This window comes from Callorhinus ursinus, unplaced genomic scaffold, assembly GCF_003265705.2.
Source record: "Callorhinus ursinus isolate GAN/ISIS: 27379988/994484 unplaced genomic scaffold, GSC_fseal_2.0 scaffold5, whole genome shotgun sequence".
Classification (NCBI taxonomy): domain Eukaryota; kingdom Metazoa; phylum Chordata; class Mammalia; order Carnivora; family Otariidae; genus Callorhinus; species Callorhinus ursinus.
In genome coordinates this window covers 11,143,909-11,166,833 of record NW_027397067.1, presented here as the reverse complement: position 1 = coordinate 11,166,833, position 22,925 = coordinate 11,143,909, and the positions used below count along the sequence as shown (strand labels likewise).

The following is a 22,925-nucleotide window of genomic DNA, read 5'->3' as shown; positions in this document are numbered from 1 at the left end:
ATGGAACGATTTTTGAAACGTATCACTGGAGTACATGCTATTCTGATGTAGGACTAGTCACTGTTTACACAGCCTGAATTAACCCATTTGACCTTTTCCTGGAATTGTTCACTACTCTGCACATCAACAATAAGAATTTTTAAGTAGAAGCAAAAAACAAAAAAAAATCTACTTAAGTTTCTTTTCTTTTTTTCAGTTAAAAGCACCATTTAAGTCCTGCATTTCACCGAGCTTCTTTCTTCTAAAGCCATCCCTTGAAAATGTGTGTGAACAATTTCTGACATTTTTGATATTCATACAGGAGACAGGGAGTCTGAATGTCAGTTCCTATTTCATAAGGGCACCATCAATACGGACACAGAGATAAATATTATAAGGAGAGGATTCTTTGGAGGGGCTCCAATTCTCTGGGTACACCTTACTGTATGTACACTTGACCTGGAGAATTCACAGCCTCCCAGGACCCCAGATTTCCATGGTTTGGCGTATTTTCACAGATGCTGGTTGTGTCCTTTCTCTGGAGAAAGAATGTGGGGCTGGTTGTTCGTTTACCCCAGCCTACCTTTCTTGAGTCCGCACATAGATGCACCGTGGTTCTCATTGTGGTTTCCATTTCATTTTCCTACATGAATGGGGAAAAACGAGTTGCATTGCTAGCAGTGTTACAGGGTGACTTGTGAAATGAAGTTCCCATGATGTGTTTCAGGTCATCTTACGTGATGACCAGTGTCCCTAATGTGCTGGTCCATTGATGGCACTGTGTGTCTAGGGTGGGTTTCAGAAAGACCCGGCCACACTGACAGTAACAAGAGCTCATTTGACTCATAGACAGAATAAGCATGATATCAAGGTTGCAGAATAAGGATATTTGCATCCTCAAGACACTGTTTTGACAAAGCAACTTTTTTCTCCAGAAGGACATGGTAGCATGTTCGTTCCCCAGCCAGTTTCACTTCTCCCCATTTGTTTTATCAGCCTCTTTCTCTCAGCAAAAGTAGGAGGTGGGTTCTTACCCCGGAAGAAATGGTTTGGGGTTAATTCTTGATTCTTTTCAGCAACGACTGTTAGGTCTAGTTTATAAGTCAATGAAAAGATTATTAGGAAATGGCCTTATGAAGGTATAAAAAAATTAGGGCAAAATTATATTAATTTATGATGGAGTCAAAAATTTCTAAGATTATTTTTATCCAGTTCATTATGGGGGACAATTCATCACCAACTTCTTTAAAAAATCAAGATGAGTTCTGTGGTTACTTCGGAACTATATTAATGTGGTTTTATACGACTTCAGAAAGGTATTTTAGAACTCCTTTTCCCATATTCATTTCCATCAACCAGCTTTGTTTTCTTTGTGCAAATATCTAGGCCAAGGCTCCCTAAGGCTAAAAAAGGAAACACAGAAAATGAAACAATCAATAGAAGAACTCCAGAACTGAATTACTTTCAAAGAGAGCCATACTTGTATTTCCTATCAGGGCACTGATGACATCCGCGCCTCCCTCCTGCCCACCATCTTGTTCGTGGTCTGCACAATGAGAAAAGTCACCAAGTTAGAGCTTGCATTGAGGCAAAGAAAGAGAAAATGTCATTGGAGATTGTTTTAGATTTCACAAAAAGCAGATTAAGCTCAGTCTTGCCTCAGTTGCATTACAAATCATGGTGGAAGAGTTCTTAGACAAGAGTCAAGAAGAGTAACAGGTGTTGATTCCTGCTGAATTTCCCTAGCACACTCCCCGAGCATCTTGCTGATATAAATCAACACCCTGTGTGTCCCTGTCTGAATTCTGCCCCTGTCTGTTTCCTCACAGAGCTACAGTGAACCTGTTGATGTGAAGACATCTCAACCTCCTCAGCTGATCAACTCAAAGCCGTCAGTGTTCCATGGGCCCAGCCAGGCCCACTCAGCTCTGTACCTAAGTTCCCACTACCACCAACAACCAGGAATGAATCCTCACCTAACTGCCATGCATCCCAGTCTCCCCAGGAGCATAGCCCCCAAGCCGAATAACCAAATGCCAGTGACTGTCTCTATAGCAAACATGGCCGTGTCCCCCCCTCCTCCCCTCCAGATCAGTCCACCTCTTCACCAGCATCTCAACATGCACCAGCACCCGCCACTTGCCATGCAGCAGCCCCTTGGGAACCAGCTCCCCATGCAGGTCCAGTCTGCCTTACACTCACCTCCCATGCAGCAGGTACGTGCTTGTGCTCTGGACTCAGATTCCAAAGTGCTGGGGCAGGGTGGGGGGGGGACGGGGGACAGGGAGTGAGGGGAGGAGGGGAGAGTGATGGGGGAAGGGGGGTCTCTCCATCTGGCAAAAGAGAGGGGGAGATATGTGTGTTCTGTGCTATTTAATGGACAGAAAATGGAAGATAGTCAACAAACATCTGCTTTTTGAAAAATAATAATTTACAGGTGGTAAGTTTGGGCAGCATTATAGGATCACAACAATGGATCGCTGCTTCTTTTCCTAATCGATCCCTGGCCCCTTGCCACATTTATAGAAATCACATTTCTAATCACCTTCCTTGTTTTCTGCTCCTTGAGTAAAGTACATTTGTAATGTTGAGATGGCAACTTCTGCTAAAGACCTCTTTGGGACTGAGGGTTCTACATTTAAAAAAAAAAAAATTTTTGTTTGGAAAGCCTTGATCGGTATGCCTGTTGAGGCCAATAAATGCCACAAAATGAAATCAGACCCATTGTTTTTTGATATTCAGAAGTATCAGATTGGTACAACTTTTAAAATACTAAGAAATGAAAATGTTAACTGGCGTTTTGTTTAAAAATGGATATATGGCTTCTGCACAAATCAGGAAACACAAGAACTTTGGAAGCCTCTCTGCCCACTCCCCAATTATTGAAAGGATTTGTGTGCAATCTTAGCTTAACTTTCCTTTGAAGTCAAGTTTTCCTTTAGGATTTGGTGTTATTTTAAAATTTTAAAATGAGGAGCAAATGGTGCAAATAAAACTAAACATAAAACAGTCAAGAATCCTGAAAACTTGTTTTAAAAACATACATCAAGCTAAAAACTACAAATCGTGTCAAATTCATCTATCACTTATAATCCAATTACTCTATTCTTCCCAGAGCTATGATTAAATATGCAAACTTGGGCTTCCGATTGAGTTGATATCTAGCCCTCTGGAATTTGAGTCTATAGTTGGACCAGGGTGGGATGGAGAGGAGGCAGAAAAAAGAATCTAATATACTACCCCAAAAATTTATTTTTTTTAAGGCTTTATTTATTTATTTTGAGCGAGAGAGTGTGTGAGTAGGGGGTTGGAGGGAGAAGCAGAGAAAGAGGGAGAATCTCAAGCAGACTCCCTGCTGAGTGTGGAGCCCAGTGTGGGGCTTGATCTCAAAACCCATGAGATCATGACCTGAGCCTAAATCAAGAGTCGGTCGCTTAACCAACTGAGCCACCCAAGTGCCCACCACATTTGTTTTTATTATTATAATTGTAGACAAGATTTCTGAGAGCTGACAATAGCAAACCTTAATATATTACTTTACCTTGTGTTTAATTTCAGAAAATTTGTAGTGCAGTAACTAGTATTATCTTCATTTTACGAGCAAAGAACTCAAGCTTGGCAGAGCTAAGTCATATGCCCATAAGGTTGGTGCTAGAATTCAAAACCCAGTTCTGTTCAGAAATCAGAGCCTGGATTCTTAAATGCTAGCCCTGGGCCTCTCACACTTAATCATTCTTATAGACTATTACCAGTTTTATATTAGAAAACCTGTGTGTCCCAAGAATTTGGAGGGTCTTTAAATCCTAGTTAGTTCTAAGATTAAAATGATTATAGAGAGCAAATGGACCAAAGTCTCTTTACTGAATCCTTCCCTGGTCCCTAAGCTGAAGATTTTGATAAAGCTCTGATGTCTTATTATCCAGACTAGCTGTTGATTCACTAGGGAAGAAAACTGGGGAAAAGTCAACTTCTACCACCATACCCTGTCCACAGCAGTGTCTGTGACTAGCAAGTGACATTCATAGGGTCAAATTTCTGTTCTTTCTATCAGACATCACTCACAATAAAAGGGACACTCTTGGGTGTCCTTGCATGTGAATGAACCATCTGTGTTTGTGTAAAGAACGAAGAGTTTGAGGAACACAACCTTGCGTTGTTGGATTGACTCCAGCCTAAGGTGCTGCCCGGCTGAGGGCCTGTGTTCTGCTCACGATGCTCTAGCTCGGGTCTGTTTCTTCCCAGACAAGAGAATAGAGAAGGCACAGTCCCCTCCACCAAGTTGAGGGCTAGAGCTCTGTCTAGAGAGGACACTCTTTTCTAACTTATCTGCTCAGAGATGGTTCCTTTTTCTACTTATACAAAGACGTTGGATGAGCTAGCTGTGATCCTGAGGAGTTTTCAAACATTTCAGAATTACATAAGGCCACATGTGAAAACTCAAGAGATTTGTCTTTCTATAGAGAATCGGAACTGAATAGGAAAAAATAGAACAGATTACACTGGATTCATCAATCTTTAAGTCAGTTCTATTAGTGTATCTCAAAAAGTGTTCTTACTGAGATGGTAGGACCTGATTTCAGCTTACATTAATAATAGAAGACAAAATGGCATGAACCCCAAATGGAGAGCAAATAGCTAAAAGGCTACAGTGACTAACATCACTTTTAACAATGCCTGGATCATGGTGGGTGAAGTTAAGTAATTGTGGAATGGACAAATGAACAAACGAGCAACTAAAAATGAGTAACGAGAGTGTTTAAATATTAGAAGAAATTATAGGTTAGTTTGTAGAATCTCAATTCTTTGGAAGTTTTTTTAAAATTGTATTTATTCAAAAAAGATTAATTGAACCCCAAATGTGTGCCAGACACTGTCTAGGCTCTGGAAATTAAATGATAGGGGCTCCTGGGTGGTTCAGTTGGTTAAGCGTCTGCTTTCGGCTCAGGTCATGATCCCAAGGCCCTGGGATCAAGCCCCACATCAGGTTTGCTGTTCAGCGGGGACCTGCTTCTCCCTCTCCTTCTTCCTGCTTCTGCTTTCTCTCTCTCTCTCTCAAATAAATAAATAAAATAAAATAAATAAAATTCTTATTTAAAAAAAAAAAAAAGGAGGTGGGCAGAGTAGGTGGGGAAAACCAGCAGAGGCCAGAATAGGGAAAAGAGGCTCAAGGCCGGCAGGACCCATTTGGGGAGGAGCGTGGCTGGTCGGGGACCTGAGAAGGAGGCCAGTGGGACGTACGGTGAATCAGGGGAGAGCCATGGGGAGTGAGGTCAGGGTCATGGGCAGGTCAGTGGAGTAGGATCCTCAGGTTAAGGGGACTGGCAGCCCCAACAAGTTGATAATCCTAAAATCAGGATCAAAAAGTCCGTCAGCCATGATGTCACTCAATTTATTAAAATCTCAACAGTCTGTCCGGGACAAAGTTCAAGTTCTCAAAGTTGGTCTTTAGCCCATGGCTGTAGAACCAGGTTGTGGGTGAAATTCAACCTATCTGATGCACCATCCAAACCACCTTTACCCTGAAGATGTTTGCTTCCTGGGTGTGGGGGCCATAGTCACATACTCAAACATGAAAAAAAGAAAATGAGAAAAAGAGAAAGCAAGTTACTGGCTACCGTATTTTTAAAATAATCTCCTGTTTCAGTATTATGTTAGCTATTTTATTATCCTTCTGAAAAAATGAATATATCCTACAAAAACGATTGTATAGTCCACCAGGAATAATAGTTTCATTTTTTTCTAGAATAATATTTTATACACCAAACCCATGGAGCTACTTTTTTTTTTTAGTCCAGTTTTTTTTCCCCTTTTTTTTGCTCACTATATTGTCGAATGAGGTCACGAGAAAAAAAATCATTAATATCTGTCAACTTCCTTTATAACCTTAAGAAAAAATCTTTGTATGATATCACACAGACAGATTTTCAATTTCCTTGTGTAATAAACAGCTGCTTTAGGATTTGGGTGTAATTTAAAGGTTTAAAAAAAATCACATTGAGATTGATGAATAAATCAGTTGTGAAGACAAAAACACTGATGCCTGTTGAAAATACCTCTCCAGACAGGCAGGAAATGAAATTAGTTCCCAGTAAAGTGTGGATATGAGGATCACTGTTTGGTTGTGCTACAGGCTTTTTAGGGCTTGCTATGTGGCCCAACAAAAATGTTAGGGCTACAGAAATCTAATTAAAGAGCAAATGTCCCTTCTGACATCAAATCAATCTTTATCACGTTTTCTATTTTTATTTCAATCTGGCACCAGAAAATGAAATTTAAAATTCCAGGCATGCTACAAAACAGTTGGTGATTTTTCTCTTGAGCATTAAAATGCAAAATATTCAGCCTTGTTTAATTAGACCGCTGAGCAAACATGTTCCAAAAATGTATATCACCATTGTTGTTTCATATTTACATCAATAATAAAAATGTACTTAGCTCTAGGTTCAACCTCAGCACCTCTTTACTAGTGTTAGAAGAATATTGCATTTTCCAAATCGAGAGCAAGTAAAATAATGTTATTTCAGGCTTTACTTCTATTTTTCTTGATCCTTGGTTGCTTGGATGTTACTGACCTTCTTAAATTTAGGCAGTGAGGTTAGATGAATTTTAAATCTTTGAACTTTGTCGATGACAGATCATTTTGGTTTTATACACTGAAGTTACCCATTTAATCTTAAACTAATAGCTCAAAGGTTAGTGTTCTGACAGTCTCTCACCCGCCCTTCAGGAACCATTTTAATTGCATGGGAAAAAAAGCAATGGTGGTTTCTGTTGTTGATTGTGTAGGGTTGGGTGGAAGGGAGTTGGTTTGTTTTTATTTGTTTTTTGCTCCCTTGTATGTTGTCATGCCTTCAACTAACTCAAGATATTTCCAACTACTCATTTTTTGACACTTGTTTACTTTTAGGTTATGTTTTGTCCATTGGGCAAAAATTCAATATGGAGAACTTCACATTAAAACGATAGGAAAGCCCCTGACATTTACATATTTATACAGCCCCATGCCTTCCCAACAGGAGTCTGTGTTAAGCTTTATTCACTGGAAGAGATGATTTATTGAGCCACTACTACAGATTAGGCCCTGAGAATATCCAGTAAGCAATGCAACACTCTCTGGTCTCCAGTCCCTGTGGCCAGAGCCCTTATGACAGGAGCGAAATGGAAGTCAACATAAGGCTCCTCTCTCTGGGAGCTTTGTCCTGCTGTTTGTCCAGTATCACCCTAGACACTAAGGAAAGAAGTCAAGCAAGCTGATTGAAAAGGCCCATAAAGACAATACTATAAGATGGCTCATCAGTTGAGCTTCCAACTCGTGATCTCGGCTGGGGTCTTGATCTCAGAGTCATGAATTCGAACCCTACATTGGGCTCTGCACTGGGTATGGAGCCCACTTAAGGAAAAAAAAAAGAAAAGATAATATTATAAGACCATAATGGAATGAATACATTTCATCAAAGCCAGTGGGACTCCTTGCGTGACAGAGATATAGCATGGTCTTGACAAAGACAGGAAATCAGCCTGGAAAGGACTAGAGAATCAAACATCCAGTTGTACCTCTTACTTTTCACTTTGCTCTTTTGGAAAATGTTTATAGCTTGAGCTGCAGGTGTTGTCTACACAAACATACTTATTTTCCACAAACCAGTTGTAAAATGAGGAAATATTCTATTCCTTTTAGTCTGTGTGAAGTCAAATAGCCAGGCTGGCTGCATTTTCTACGTTTCAGTGATGTGTTTCTAATCATTCAAAGGTTTGTCTTTCATCCACAGTTTTGGTGGGAATTAGTGTGGACGTTGGTTTGCAGTCTTTATCACTGGAATGGAAAATAAGTTAATATCTTAAAGCCAAAATGGAGAATTGAAGACATTTGATAATAGGTATCTTTGGGTGTTTACCCAAGGGATCCTGAAACACGAATCAAAGTCTAAGGAAATATCCTTAGTTAAAAATCAATCTTCTGATCATTCTGCTGAGTTAAAACAAAAAACAGAAGCAAAAACAGTAAAAACTCAATATTATGCCTTCCAAAGCTCCCCGCAAGTAAATAGGGAATGGTTCATTTTTAAATTTCTTGATTTTTCTGTGGTTAAAAACCATGTATGAAATCCACAGCAGAAAGAGACAACCACGAGATTAATTAAGTTGCTTTTTTGGTCAATTCCAGCAAAGTTTGCTTATGCTGCTCTTGAATTCACCCGATAAGCTAAAAATAAATCTTAGTGTATAATGCTTTTTGTTTACCAGATACAGCTATATACTTCAGAGATTCTGTCCTTGAATTTTTAATAGCTTTGCAAGGATTAAAAGTCAACACTTCACCATACCAGTGTATTAGAGGAATCTTCCCGAAGTCTGATTATTATTTGCCAGTTAATAGACTTTTCAATTAAAAAATATTTGCTCTGTCTTACACTTTTCCTTCTCTGTGTTTTCTGGTGGGAAGTTGCTTTGACTCTCTTTCCTTATATTAGTCCAACAACTGTTAAAAAGCTTTGGTTGAAATTTTTTAGCTGAGAAAGAAGTACAAATAAAAGAAGGAGCAGATGGTCCCTTTGTGATTGAATGAAGAAAACGGGTTTCGAGAACAATATGTGAATAGGTGTAGTCTAATAAAACACTCAGCCACCTGCTGCCTGAATCCTTCAAAAAAGATTCTGTTGCATATTCTGGGGATTAACTATTAATGTATCCTTAGGTTTGATAGAAAACATAAACTGAGGGGTTAGGTCCTTTTCCCTTTGTTCTGACTGAGTTGGCTTCTCCATATTTTAAGTTGTTCCTCAATTCAGTTTATCTGCTCAAGGATATATAATTAAAGGTTTTCTCACACATGTTCAATGAAGGAAAGGTAAGAAAAATAGGGTCGTGGGCACGTCTTTTCTACCTTTGTTTTAAGTTTTCTGGGCCCTTGGGATACATTTGCCCTAACAAAGGCACAAGAGAGAAGGCAGGAGTGTGTTTGCAAACAATGGATAAATATTTAGGGGCTTTTCTTCCTTAAAAAAAAAAAAAAAAAAAAAAAAAGCACTTCGATCCTTATTTGTGGATTTGCTTTCCCTTTCAGGGTTTTACTCTTCAACCCGACTATCAGACTATAATCAATCCTACATCCACAGCTGCACAAGTGGTAACCCAAGCAATGGAGTATGTGCGTTCTGGGTGCAGAAACCCTCCCGCCCAGCCGGTGGACTGGAATAACGACTACTGTAGTAGTGGGTAAGCGGCGGGTCATCGCCACCTGGTGGTGGACAGATCTCATAGCATGCGTGGCGTGTCCGGCTCCCTAGGTGGTGGAAAGATCCCGTCTTTTCTATCCTGCTTTCTAAAAGATCATCTGGAAGGGTTCCATGTTCGGGAAAGCAGAAGACACCAATCCAGAAATTTTTAAGCAGTTCTAGTCGTTCCAAGAATAAACAAATGTTTTTCGATCCCTGTTCGATGTACCTGGGCCCTTTCCCTGTGCACCGCTCCATCCCTGAAGCTAGAACAAATAGACACTCTCCCCGCGGTGACCTGTAGCACCAGTCTTGTAACAAGGCGTTGTTTGTCTGTTTTCTCTTCACACAGGGGCATGCAGAGGGACAAAGCTCTGTACCTTACCTGAAAGTCGGAACACCTCTTCTTTCCACTGAGGAATTCAGGGAAGTCTTTTTCACCGGATTGCTTTGTACAGCCAAGGCAGTTCTCCATTTTATTAGAAAAATACAAGTTGCTAAGCACTTAGGACCATTTGAGCTTGTGGGTCACCCACTCTGGAAGAAATAGTCATGCTTCTTTATTATTTTTTTAATCCCTTATGGACATTGTTTTTCTTCTTCCCTGAAGGAAATTTGGACCATTCAGATTTTATGTTGGTTTTTTGCTGTGAAGTGCTGCGCGATAGTAACTGCCTTAGCAACTGTAGATGTCTCGGATAAAAGTCCTGGATTTTCCATTGGTTTTCATAATGGGTGTTTATATGAAACTACTAAAGACTTTTTAAATGGCTTGATGTAGCAATCATAGCAAGGTTTGTAAATAGCATCTATGTCACACTCTCCTAGAGTATAAAATGTGAATGTTTTTGTAGCTAAATTGTAATTTGAAACTGGCTCATTCCAGTTTATTGATTTCACAATAGGGGTTAAATTGGCAAACATTCATATTTTTACTTCATTTTTAAAACAACTAATAGTTCTATATTTTCAAAATATTTGAGAAAAAAAATGTATTCCCAAATGATTTTAATTTAAAAACAAAATTGGCTTTGTCTCATTGACCAGACAAAAAGAAACGAGTGTTAAGGGAAGCGCAAACACATTTATTTTGTACTGCAGAAAAATTGCTTTTTTGTATCACTTTTTGTGTAATGGTTAGTAAATGTCATTTAAGTCCTTTTATGTATAAAACTGCCAAATGCTTACCTGATATTTTATTAGATGCAGAAACAGATTGGAAACAGCTAAATTATAACCTTTACATAATGGCTCTGTATTATTGTTTCTTCATACTGTGTCTGTATTTAATCTTTTTTTATGGAACCTGTTGCGCCTATTTATGAAATAATAAATATAGGTGTTTGTAAGTAAATTTGTTAGTATTCAAAAGAGGTTTCTTTGATGTTTTAACTTTTGCTGGCAAAAAAAAAAAATTCACGCTTGGTGTGAATACTTTATTATTTAGTTTTTACAGTGACATGAATAAAGCCAAACCTACTTTTCATTTAGCAGCAAATTAAAGTAACCAATCCTTTATTTCTACATTTCTTTGGTGGATGCAAACAAAAACCTGATACTTAAGAACTTTCTTTCTTCGTACAATATAAGAGAATTGCCCTAAAAAGTCACACAAGCTCCAAGACTAAACAGATGGGTTCTCTATCTGAAAAGTGTTGCTTCTTGGTTCTCAGCTGGTTTTAGTCAACCCTGTAAACTCCCCTCCTCCAAAAAAAAAAAAAAAAAAGAAAACAAAAAACCATCGAAGTCGAATCAACTAAAATTCTTCAAGCTGCATGCTTTTCACAAAATCCAGAAAACATTTAGGAATTAAGGCAGGAGTGGGTTAGGACGGGAAAGCGTACTGTCAAGAATATGTCTCCAAATGAAAGGTGAGTAACCAGACAGCAAAAGAAAAAAAAAAAAAGGAAAGCATTCCAAATTTGAAAGCTATTGATAGAAACTGAGATTCTTGCTGTCTTTTGTGTCTCTACAAGCCACTTCTCTTTCCAGAATTCTGAAGTCTTCCAAGAGAATTCTGAGGGTATTAGAGATTTGCTAGGGAACCAAAAGTATTGAGAATCTGGCTGAAGGTTTGCATAGCTTTTTATCAAAAAGAGCTAGCAAATTACTCCCTTACAGGGGATTGCATAAAGAAAGCTAGTCTGGTTGGAAATCAAGAGGATGGCTGATGTCTCTTTCATGGAATGTGTGAAATAAACTTAGCAATTTAACTAAATACAAATAAATGCATTGTGTAATCCAGTCAGAATTAAAAAGACAAAAGGTATGCTTGCTTTGGAATGATTTTAGGCATTGTACAACCTTGAATCACTTGAGCATGTAATAACTAATAAATAATGCAGATCCAATGTGATTATTAAAATGACTGTAGCTGAGAGCTCTAATTTTCCTGTCTTGAAACTGTATAAGAACTCATGTGATTAAGTTCACAGTTTATTGTTTGTCTGTTTAGTATTTTAGAAATATACCAGCACTACTAATTACCTAATGTCTTTTATTTATTATATTATGATAAAGTAAAATTTTCACTTGCATTAAGTCTAAACTGAGGCGGTAATTACCGGGATGAGAACGACCAGCTTTGACTTTGACAGGCAGTTTGTACAGGGAAGTAGAATGTTGTTTACAGCTTTTCTAGAGCAGGTGTGCAACCAGGGTAGAGAGAGTGTTAAAACTCGATACCAAAAAAAAAAAAGGGGGGGGTAAAAAAACAAATGTAAATAAAAGAAAATACATCGTAAATAAAAATTATTACCATGCGTGACCGTATTCTATTTGGATGTCCATCAGTCTCTAAAGGACAGACCCAATCAGATGACAAATCCCAAATGAATTTCATGGCAGGAGTGATGAGGCACAGTAGGGATTCACTCCCACCACGGCCACAGATGTTCTTTCTGGAAGCACCGAGAATGCCCTCTCATCAACCTGAGCTCTAGGACTGTGAGGTGTTGTTTGAGAAAATCCCCCCTCTGAGGAAGCCGGCATCTGGCCTGGGCCACAGCAGCTTGGAGCTTGTGACTTCGAAGGAACAGTGATGGTGGACACTGAGTTCCCCGCTGTGGCACTCTGCAGGATTCCCGGATCTCAGAAAAAGTCATTCCAGGAAATTCAGCAATAACGCTGAACATATAGTATCTTTACCAACATACCAAAGTCAAACTTAGAATCAATTAGAAAAGAAAAAAAAGAAGTGTCCCAGTGGTTAGAGGAGGGTTGTGTCTGTAACCTACACGAGAAAGAATAGTACAAAATCCCAATTCCCAGTCAAATGTGAAAGAGTGGACGATGGAAAATTGGTCAAGTAATGACTTCCGTAATCAGATTAGTGAATGTAGCTAAGAACGAGAAAGTTGGTCTCTGTGACTGTTTTCACCTGTTGCCTTAAAGGAACAGAACCAGCCGGAAATGGGGCAGGAGTGGTCCACAGACAAACATGGCCTCCAGGGAACAATGTGTCCTGGCTTGGATTCATCACTAAGACATTTTCTTTCATTCATAAATTCAAAATTAAAAAAAAAAAATAAGCACATCAACACTCAGTTTCCTTTTTCCATGGACCTCTTCTTGCCTTTTGCAAGAGAGTTGCCCTACTCGTTCGAAAGGCAAATTGACAGAGTCATAGGAAATTGCCAATATTTGACCCATTTACCTACAAAAAATGGCAATTTTGTACGGTTCCACCCAATGTGTTTCGGAACCAGAGATGATGGGGTTTGGGCTATAACATCAGATACAATTTCACATAGAATTAGAAGTTCCTTACAAAGTCCTAGGGGGAAATACTCAAAGAAGTAATCAGTTTTGTTGGTTTGCAAGGTACCTCACTTCAAACCAGTCACAGATAGCTACATTAAATTAAGAATATTTTGAATTACCAGATTCCAGTAAATCCCAAATAAACATCCTAGTGTTTTTGTTACACACAGATGTTCTCTTAATGTTTATTTGTTGAGAGGGGATTTGAGCGTCACTTTCTCGTTTCATTCATAACTCTCATTTTAAGGTAACAGTAGAAAAACAGAAATTCATCTCTTTTGCTGATGACTGAGCACTGAAATAGTGGCAAGGCAAGATACCGAATTCACATAAGTTTAACCCCCAAATGCTATTGCACTGAGTCACCTGATGGGTGAATTCATGAGTCGGTCACCCCACAGTACAAATTTCTCTTTGTTTTCCTTAAATAGAATAATCTCTTAACTTCCAGAGTGGCATAGCACATAGTAGCTGCACAATAAATGCAATGATATTTAGAAAGATAAGTGAAACATCACAGATTATCCTCAGCAAGAATTGTGTGATGTTTACTTGATGATTTAAAAGCTCTTTAAATATAGAAGGGAATTAGATACTGCAGACAAGCATTAGGAGTGATGAAGAATGCAAAATTTCCATTAAGAAATCTAAGTTTACAAAAAGATAACAATTTCAAAATGAGTTGTGCCTTTTGTTTTTTTGGTCTATGTTACTGAACAAGAGTTTCTAGTTGCAAAAGTAAAAGATAGAATACACACTAGTCATGTCAAGAAAACAAGAAGCAAAGGAGAAAAAAGGTGCTAGACAAGTAGGAGTGTTGAGTGCAGGAGAGAAATTTCAGGAGACAAGTGTACGGAATGCTAAATTAAAACATCGATGAACAGTATGCTGATTTTTTTTCTGATTGCCAAGTGCTAGTATGACTTGATGAAATAAAAGATCATACTTCCTGGACCCTGCCTAAATTATGCCAGGCTAAGAAGAAATGGTCCTAGCTTCTAAGACTCCCAAAAGGAGATTTGGAACCAGGTGCCATCATGGAAAAGCCTTACCTGACAGAGAAGTTTCCAAATCCGTACAAAAGACTATTGCTTGGAGAAAGGGCATGGGGCTGCCGGGGGGGGGGGGGGGGGGGGGGGGGGGGGGGAGGCGGGGTGGTTCCTGACGTCACCAGTCACAAGGGAGGTAGGGCCAGGAGGGAGGGAGACCTCCAAACCAACACATGCATACCTTGCAATACATGTGCATACAGGGACATTAGACTTGGCTTTCTCATTTCTTAGTTAATATCTTGTCGTGTGTACCCAGAACCAGATTACACCGCCAAGGTAAGCGTAAAGATGAAGTTCTTGTTCTGGGACCTGGAGACAACAGAAGACAATGTCATGTTACATTTCCGCCCTGGTCACAGTTGAGCCTCATTAAAGGAGCCCACCAGCACGAATCCTGTGACTGTCAGGATTTCACATTGTATTAACAGCTTGCTAGCAAAGACATTTGAAAATGAAATTTCATTCACATGGACCTGAGGCCAGAAAAAAAAGGAATAGTGACCGAAAAATAAAATGGAAAGACATCATTCTACAGAAGAAAAAACAAACCCTTCTAAAGAGAGACTACAAACCAAACTACAGTATTTTAAAGGCTGCAACGTCCCTGTTTGACAATTGTGTGTTTACAATAAGCCTAAGCATAATTGCTCTGATGGGCTGTCAGGGAAAAGATTAATTTGGCAAAGATTAGTATTGACTTGCTGTTTATTAAGGCTTTTAAACAGCTGTATCTGGCAGCATCCCCGTAAGTGCCTGTCATATCAGAAAATCAGCCTCACACCCTGGTGCTCGCCAACTGTTACTAAACAATCTTCTACCACTTTGAATGTCTTTCTCCAGGCCAAACAGCAAGAGCAAACTATTGCCAAATTAGCCCTTTTCTCCTCCTGTCACTTTTTTTTTTTGAGGTGGGGGTGGGGAGCTTCTGAATGCTGAAATGTCAGCTCGTGGCCGATGGCTTAGCTGATAAGAGGTGCCGGAAGTCAGTAGGTGGTTTGGGTGCTAGATGAATACATTCCCCACATACAGAGTGGTAGTGCTGTTAGTCCCCTCACACAGACAACAAAACCACAGTTTGCAACTGTTACAAGGCAAAAGGTTTTAAAGACAGTTAGAAAGTGGCGATCAAAGGTTTGAAGCCATCAGATTTCCAAAACTGTTTTGTGTCCTCAGACCAGCACTTGCCCTACGGACCGTAGCACTGGGAAGAGAGCCCCCGGTGGGATGCTGAAGACAAGTTCAGAAGCGGCCATTCATCTTGTTCATAGGGACTGAGGTTTCTCCCTAGCACTCAGAAAGAGGAGAAGTCACTCAGTAAATCATGCACCTTGCATTTCGATTCAGTGGAAACCTGTAGAATAAGACAGGTCTGGATGTTTTGAAGTCTCTGGGAGAAAGGACAGATGGAGTTTGGTACTGGAGTAAGACCTAGTAGTTTCAAATCCAAGTGTGGTCATAAAGGCAATGGAAAGAATGGCATTCCAATGGAGTTAAAACATCAGGCTATAAAGGCCTCAGTGTTAAGGGGAAAGTCACATTAGTCTTCCAACTGAACTGCTTTTCCGAGCATAAATCTCAGCCTGTTTGAGTTGCATCAGCCTGGAATAAGTTGGCAGAGCAGATGCAAAAGAACAGTGTCATCTCATAACCCTTGCTGGCACTTTCTGTTACTCTGTGGGCAGTAGCGGGGAGGGGAGCAAATTGGCCGAGGGGCCAAGCTTTCTGGATGGGCATTCGAAGCAGGTGTTTGTCCATGTATAACCTCCAAATAATATTATTTGGAAGTCCAGGCTATGGATGCAGGCTGATGCTTGACATTCGGATTGGGATCACAACCGGTGGAATTCGAAGGCATAGACAAATGAGCCCTACTGCTCAGCCCTGACAGCAGGCCATTCCCCCACAGGCAACCAAGAATTCTGTTCCTGATTTTTTCCACACACCATGATGTTGGGTGAAAAGTAGATGAGACGTAATACTAGTTCAGCACTACCAATCAGACAAATGAAGTAACTCACTATTGAGAGCAAAAGGCAAGATATGTGTTTCACTGAGCTCCACTGAACCCCATGAGCAGGGCTCATGGCTGAGAGCTTTCATTCCTGGTCCTGTCGATGCCCGGGCTATGGACAAAGGAAAATCCAGAGTGCAGAATTTACTTAAAAATTACTCTGTGACCGTAAGTCACGGAGTGTTCTAAATCCTAAAATAGCCCTAGACACATGTGGTCATTTTCTAGGGCAAGAGCTATGGCTGGAGGAGGCTGCCCACTCTGAGAAATTAGGCCGAAGGTCAGATTGTGCAGAAATGCACCCTCTCAACTTGATTGGGTGGTAGATCTTACTCAAAAGGAGCAGCTCCGTCACTCGAGTCAAAGCACGCCTGTTGCTAATTCAGTTAAATTCAGAACATACAGTGGCAACCATCTATTAAAAAAATATATATTAATATTATTTTTAATAGAATTCAAGAAAGGCCAGGGTAGAGCGGGGAGAATCACTTTGGTGGATTCTTACCATGTTTTGCAGGAGAGCATCTGGCAAGCTTTTTCTTCAGAGCTTTATAGGTCTGGCTGCCTCCCACTGGCCTGTAATTCTTTGATTATTCACAGGAGTAAACTGAGTAGAGGAGGGGAAGGAATAAACCGTTTTCAGGACTCACCGTGATGACACAAGCACCAAAGAGAACAATGAGAGGAAGGAAGCTAGCCCCATGGCATGTGGTTAGTGGATAAAAGTCCTTCCAGAAACTTCACATTATTGGTGTGAGTTTCAGACACACAGAAATCATACTGTATGAAAGTAGTGTGTCCCATTACTCACCGTCGGGTCTATCTTTGATCTATTTCTATCCAGTTTCCCAAGTCTAAGGAAACGGGCCAAAATTCATCTGTCCAGAAGTCATAACCAATTCTGGGGAGTATTTTGTATCTTGTTTTGTTTGTGTTTTTTTATCACGGTAGACCCACAGAAACCTAAATCTGGTCTTGGTTAGAGTTTCATACAAGAAGAAAAAAAGAATGCTATATCTAAATGAAACTGCAATTTCCGGGTATTATTACAAAATACGCATATCTCCAAAACCATTCTAGCTGTTGAGTTGGGTCACTTTTAACACCTGGTTTCAAGATGTGGTTTCAGCAGACCAGCATAACAGAAGTGACAGTCCTTCACAATACTAAGGTCCCCTGGGGTAGCTCTAGGTTGGGGTTTCTTCTCTCTTTCTCTCTCCCCTTCTCTCTGTTCTCTCTCTTCTTACAGGGAAAGAATTTGCTACTTTATATAACTGATCAGTTTCTTGAAAACAATTCTAGCCTTGCGTTCCCAGAACATTCACCTTCAGCACATGGACAGCTGGGGGAGCCAGATTGCCTGCATTGTCACTTTGCTGATCACTTTGTTAATTCTCAGATAAATGGAGAACGACTCCATTTTCTCTCCTCCCCTTCTTCCCTCTAATGCAGAGCAATCAGAAGTCTCTGAGGACTTCTCTATATGACTTCCCATTTCACACCACAGATGGTTTAGATAAAAACTATTAGTTTCATTTATTCAAACAGCTTCATTTCACCAAAATGAGCATATTTTTAGCATTTTGCCCAAGATTTGTTTCCCCGTTTTTTGTAGATGTAAAGGAGTTTGGCTGACATCTCCGACTTCAATCATCAACTTTCCTGCCCCACCCCACCCCCACCCCCCAGCTTATGGAAAGGAGTTGAGGAGTCCTCCAAGAGGCAATTTACTGTTTTAAATGTGGTGTTACAGTGCATTTACAAATTTGATCTTGTCTCACAACCATTGAATGTTTGCTTTTTTCCACGAGGTTACTTGTGATCATTTCCATTGGAGCACAGGTACTGTATATGTCTGCTTAACACGGGGATGCCAGCTCTCTATCCTGGTTGTATCTCAATGGCATTATTCTGTAAACTATTTTCATGTGGATGACACACCATACCAAAAAAAAAAGAAAAAAACCAAAACCCTCTTCAGAATACATACTCAAAGAGAGGACCTTTAAATACACAAGTTCAAAAGTTAACCCACTTTTGGTTGTTGCACAGAAAGATGTAAGCTGCTTGATGGGTGTTACCTATGTTCAGTTCCTGGGCTCAGACAAGAATTTAAAAATTGTCTGTTGTTACTTTAGGATTAAAATGGCAGGTGGAGGGAGGCATCCGGGTGGCTCAGTCAGGTAAGCGTGTGACTCTTGATTTTGGCTCAGGTCATGATCTCAGGGTCCTGAGATTGAGACCTGCGTCAGGCTCCAGGCTCAGCGGGGAGTCTGCTTGAGATTCTCTCTCTCCCTCTCCCTCTGCCCCTTCCCACTGCACTTGCATGCTCTCTCTCTCAAATAAATAAATAAATAAATCTTTAAAATAAGATAAAAAAATAAAATGGCAGGTGGAAACATATATATAATGTAATATGTAATGCATGATATGTGATATATGACATTATATATAAATATATATCATCTGCCATTTTATTTCATTTCATTTTTTCTTTAAAGATTTTATTTATTTATTTGAGAGACAGAGAGAGAGCATGAGCAGAGAGAGGGGCAGAGGGAGAGGGAGAAGCAGATTCCCTGCCGAGCAGGGAGCCCAATTCAGGACTCGATCCCAGGACCTTGAGATCATGACCCGAGCCGAAGGCAGATGCTTAACTGACTGAGCCGCCACCCAGGCGCCCCTCAATCTGCCATTTTAATCCTTAAATAATAGCAGACAGTTTGTTTGAATTCTTGTCTTAAAAGTATTATAGATTTATATATATAATAATCTACTCTGGTATATACTGATTATATAAATATAATCTATTCTAATATAGATTATGCATATAAAATAACCTACTCTAATATATATATGAATTATATACATAATAATTCTTCTCTAGTATATATAGATTATAAAAATAATAATCTAGTATATATAGTTTCTTTATGTATATCTACACTAATCTAGTATAAATGGATTATTATATATAATCTACTGTGGTATATGTAGGTTTTATATATATAATAATCCACTCTAGTATATATAGATTATATATAATAATCTACTCTAATGACTCATAACTAGAATTATACAGTGGTGTGAAAACTAGACTAATTTCTCATAACATAGCTGTTGTAAACTAACCAACTTGGTTTCCAGCTCCAACTTCCCTCCCCTCCCCCCACTCCCTTACCTCTTTGGGAATATTTCTCTTTTTCTCAGAGGGATCACGTGTGCCTGTGGGCTCAATGGCCATGGATATGAAAACATTCCCTCCTCTTATTATTTACCCTTCTGTTATTCAGAAACCCTCAAGGCCTCCCATTCCTTCAGAGACTTCAACGGCACCAAATATTGATGTTTTATAGGATCAAGCCAGAACACGTCAGCATCCAGGCCTGGTTTTCTTGACCACTAGGTTTTCAAGTAGCTCTTAATTGTTTCTTTAACCCATTTAGATATAAGCATAACCATCCACGCCCAATGTAATGGACCTGAAGCCACTTTCACTGGCAGTCTATAGTTGTAGACTACATGTCTACCTGCATGAATCTAAAAGTGATATAGAGGAACCATAAATTAAATCTGTATTTCTCAAACCTTAGGGTATTAAAAGTAGATTCCCAGGTTCCATTCCCAGATGACCTGATTTAGTTAGTCTGGAGTGGTGCTCTTGTATCTGTATTTTTATGGCTATCTCAAGATTTGATGCAAGTGTCCACAAACTAACCATTCAAAGGGAGGTCAAGTCAATCTTGCCATCACCTTTGAAGACTTCGAGATTCTCTGCTACCAGTGCTTAGGATGAACACTGACTTAAAGAATGAACTTCTGATAAGGAAAACACACTCAACTAAGATCTATCTAAATTATCTGATTAAATCTCTTAAACAGTCTTGCACAACAAGAAATCTAGGCGCCCCTCAACCTGGGCTGTATAATGCTCAACAAGGCCATCTCGCCCATCATCCCGCATGCAGGCATTCATCCTCAGCCTTATTGCCTCGTTCAGCACTGTAGGAAGGAAAAGGAAGGAAGGGCAAAGAGGAAAGACAAAAAGGAGTCATGCCTTCAAAGACCAAATCTCACGAGCACATGATGATTCCCTAGGCCAAGAGATAGAGCAAATCACCATCCCATAGTAGTCTTTTCTCAAAACCAATGAAGAAATCAAATTCCTTTTACAATCATGATCACCTTCTAAAGAGTCCAGGTCCTCTTGAAAGAGGGGTTTGTTTGGTTGAGTTTGTCCAGAAGGGTACCATGATGGAATGCCAAAAATGAACCAGGAACTGAGTTTAGGTGCAGAGGTTACAAAGAACTGAATTGCTCAACCAAAAACAGAATGCAGATAATTTCGAGTGACTGAGAATATTTTATACAAAAAGGAGTGAGGGTGAGGAATTAAAAAGGAAGAAATATTGAAGCAAGTAACATGAGCCTAGGGGCTCTGGGAGAGATGAAGTGGCCAGTGGTGACTTTTAGGTATGTCCCCTAAGGAAACTCTCACACGGCATCGTGTGTGACAGCTACGACCGAAAACAAGCTAAATGTTTACTAGTAAGAAAATGGATAAATTGTGGACTATTCATATAACAAAATACTATACAGCTACTAAGGAATGAGCAGGCACTACATGCATCGATGCTGAATAAAAGAAAAGCAAGTTAAAGAATGTCGCATACAGTTTGATATCAATTATGTACAGTTAAAAACATGTCATACAGAAAACTATACTGATTATGGCCACATACATAAGTAAAAGAAGTATAAAACTAGACATGAGAATAACAGTTAATGAGAGCAGCTGTCTACCGGCAGAGAGGAAGGAACAAGATTATATTCTTATGTAATAATTATTATTAATTAATAACACTATTATATTATTAGCTACTTCTGCCTTATATTTTAAATATTGCAAAATTTGAATTTTCTCCTTTTTAATCCCAATACTCAGTAATTTAAATCCAGAAACATTAAGTCTAAAATAACCTGCATTTCAAGATTAAACACTTTGCTCTCCCCCAATTCCCTACCCCCACGAATGTCCCCCCACAATTTCATGAAAATCTTCTATACACACAGGAATTCATAAGCATAATTTTTGTGGATATCATAGAAAGGAGATGGGTCCCCCATCTGGGTCAGCACAATGGGAAAGAGTGACAACTTGCATAAAGTGACAAGATAACCAAAAATCTTCCCAAATGCAGCCAATGTAGGAGCCTGCAGTCTGAAGCACACATGAGGTGTGAACCCCACCCTTCCTTCCACTGCCCAAGAATCCTCAGAAACACGGAAGGAGCTTTGGATTTCCACAGGACATGGGAAGGGGGCGTTGAGCAGATCTGACCAGGTCTTCAGAACAAGTAAGCTTCAGACAGTATACACACATGTGCTGTTGACAGTAATGTCATTAACAATAAAGAGAGAGTCCTCAAATCTTTGGGCAAACATCTAAATATGGCTTTAGTAATCAGAGCTTCCTTTTTTCTCTCTGTTTATTTCATTACAATATTGCATTTCCCTCCTTATATATTGTGGCTGGACTGAAGAAGAAAATGATGGGAAATTTTCCAGATTATTCTTTTCTATCTCCAAAAAGGTTGTGCTCTGACTCTAGCATTTTAAGAAAGATAATCTGAAGCAGTCATATCAACACAAGCGAGTGTAAAGTCAAGCCTTTGATACCAACCAAGGTGCCCTCTAGACATTCCTCATTCCTGAGTCTTATCCAAAGCCAAGGATGAGGCCAGAGAACAGGATGGTGGCAGAATGAAGTGACATACATGCATAAGGTGACAGGGTCCATCTGAGACATTATCTAGTAATTTGTTAGGAACGAGAGGCTTTATGGTTTGATTTTAAGCCCTATCAAAATGTCTCTCCTCAAAATGGACTCATGAAACTGGATGCAACCAAAGGCCACATCAGAATGAAGAGTACTCACATTTTCTGGAAGCCAGGAAAGATAGTGGGGGAGGAAGAAGAGGGAGTGGGGGAGAAAGTCCTGAATGAATCAGTGAACACAGAATATGGTAACAACTGGATTGAGCGGTGACTGAAATATTTCACATGGTCACAGGCCTGAGTAATTCCAACAAGAAATCTCCCAGAGATACTTTTCTGTCTCTACCTCAGCCTTAACCTGAGGCTCTTCAGTCTCTGCCCAGTGAGTAATTCGGTGGATGAATAGCAACAGTTAATTGATTTTTTTTCTTTCTTTCCTTCCTTCCTTCCTTCCTTCTTTCCTTCCTTCCTTCTTCCCTCCCTCCCCCTTTCTTTCTTCTTTCTTTCTTCTTTCTTTTTCTTTCTTCCTTCCTTTCTTTCTTTCTTCCTTTCTTCCTTTTTCAATGCTTTTGATTCTTAAGTGAGTCATCTATTTAATTGACAATTCTGTCTTCTACAGCACTACAGGAAAATGTTACTTGGAAACCCAAATGATATCAATTGTTTTTATGGAAGAGTGACATTTCTGTTCATTTCTGACAGAGAGTTCCTAGCCTGCATTTGGGGAGTGTCTTCCCGGCTTGTGCCTTTTACTTTTGGTGTATTGGTTAGTTTTTAAATTGGGAGTTTTCTAATTCTCTAATTTAGTGTTGTTAATAAAAAGTGAATGCTCAAAAGAGACTTTGTTGCTCTCACACGCATAAAAGAGACACCGATTTCTCTCTCTCTCTTTGCCTTTCTCACTCCAGTAGGTAAAAATCACTTAGAAAAATAAATCTGTCTTTTTCTCTGTCAACCATGTAATGAAGAAACTATTGAAAAGCATGATTTTAGGATTTTTTTTTAAATTAATGTCACTTGAAGACCGCTCAAATTATTTCAAACTAAATTCTAACCAGAAAGTGTCTTGTTTATACCATTAATGGGAGATGGGGGAATGCCATCTTTAATAAAAACAGAAATCGATGC

General features: G+C 39.5%; 1 protein-coding gene across 5 annotated transcripts in view; it reads left to right on the top strand.

The window, feature by feature from the left end:
* The window catches only part of TOX (thymocyte selection associated high mobility group box), a 298,404-nt gene extending 286,845 nt beyond the window's left edge, over positions 1-11,559 (top strand). For all 5 annotated transcript variants that reach the window (XM_025870621.2, XM_073892793.1, XM_025870622.2 and 2 more), the window contains 3 exons: positions 1,809-2,195; positions 9,044-9,195; positions 9,547-11,559. In XM_025870621.2, coding sequence (XP_025726406.1) covers positions 1,809-2,195; positions 9,044-9,195; positions 9,547-9,583 — 576 coding nt within the window. In that variant the 3' untranslated portion in view covers positions 9,584-11,559. The remainder of the gene's footprint in view (positions 1-1,808; positions 2,196-9,043; positions 9,196-9,546) is intronic.
* Positions 11,560-22,925: the final 11,366 nt, after the last annotated feature.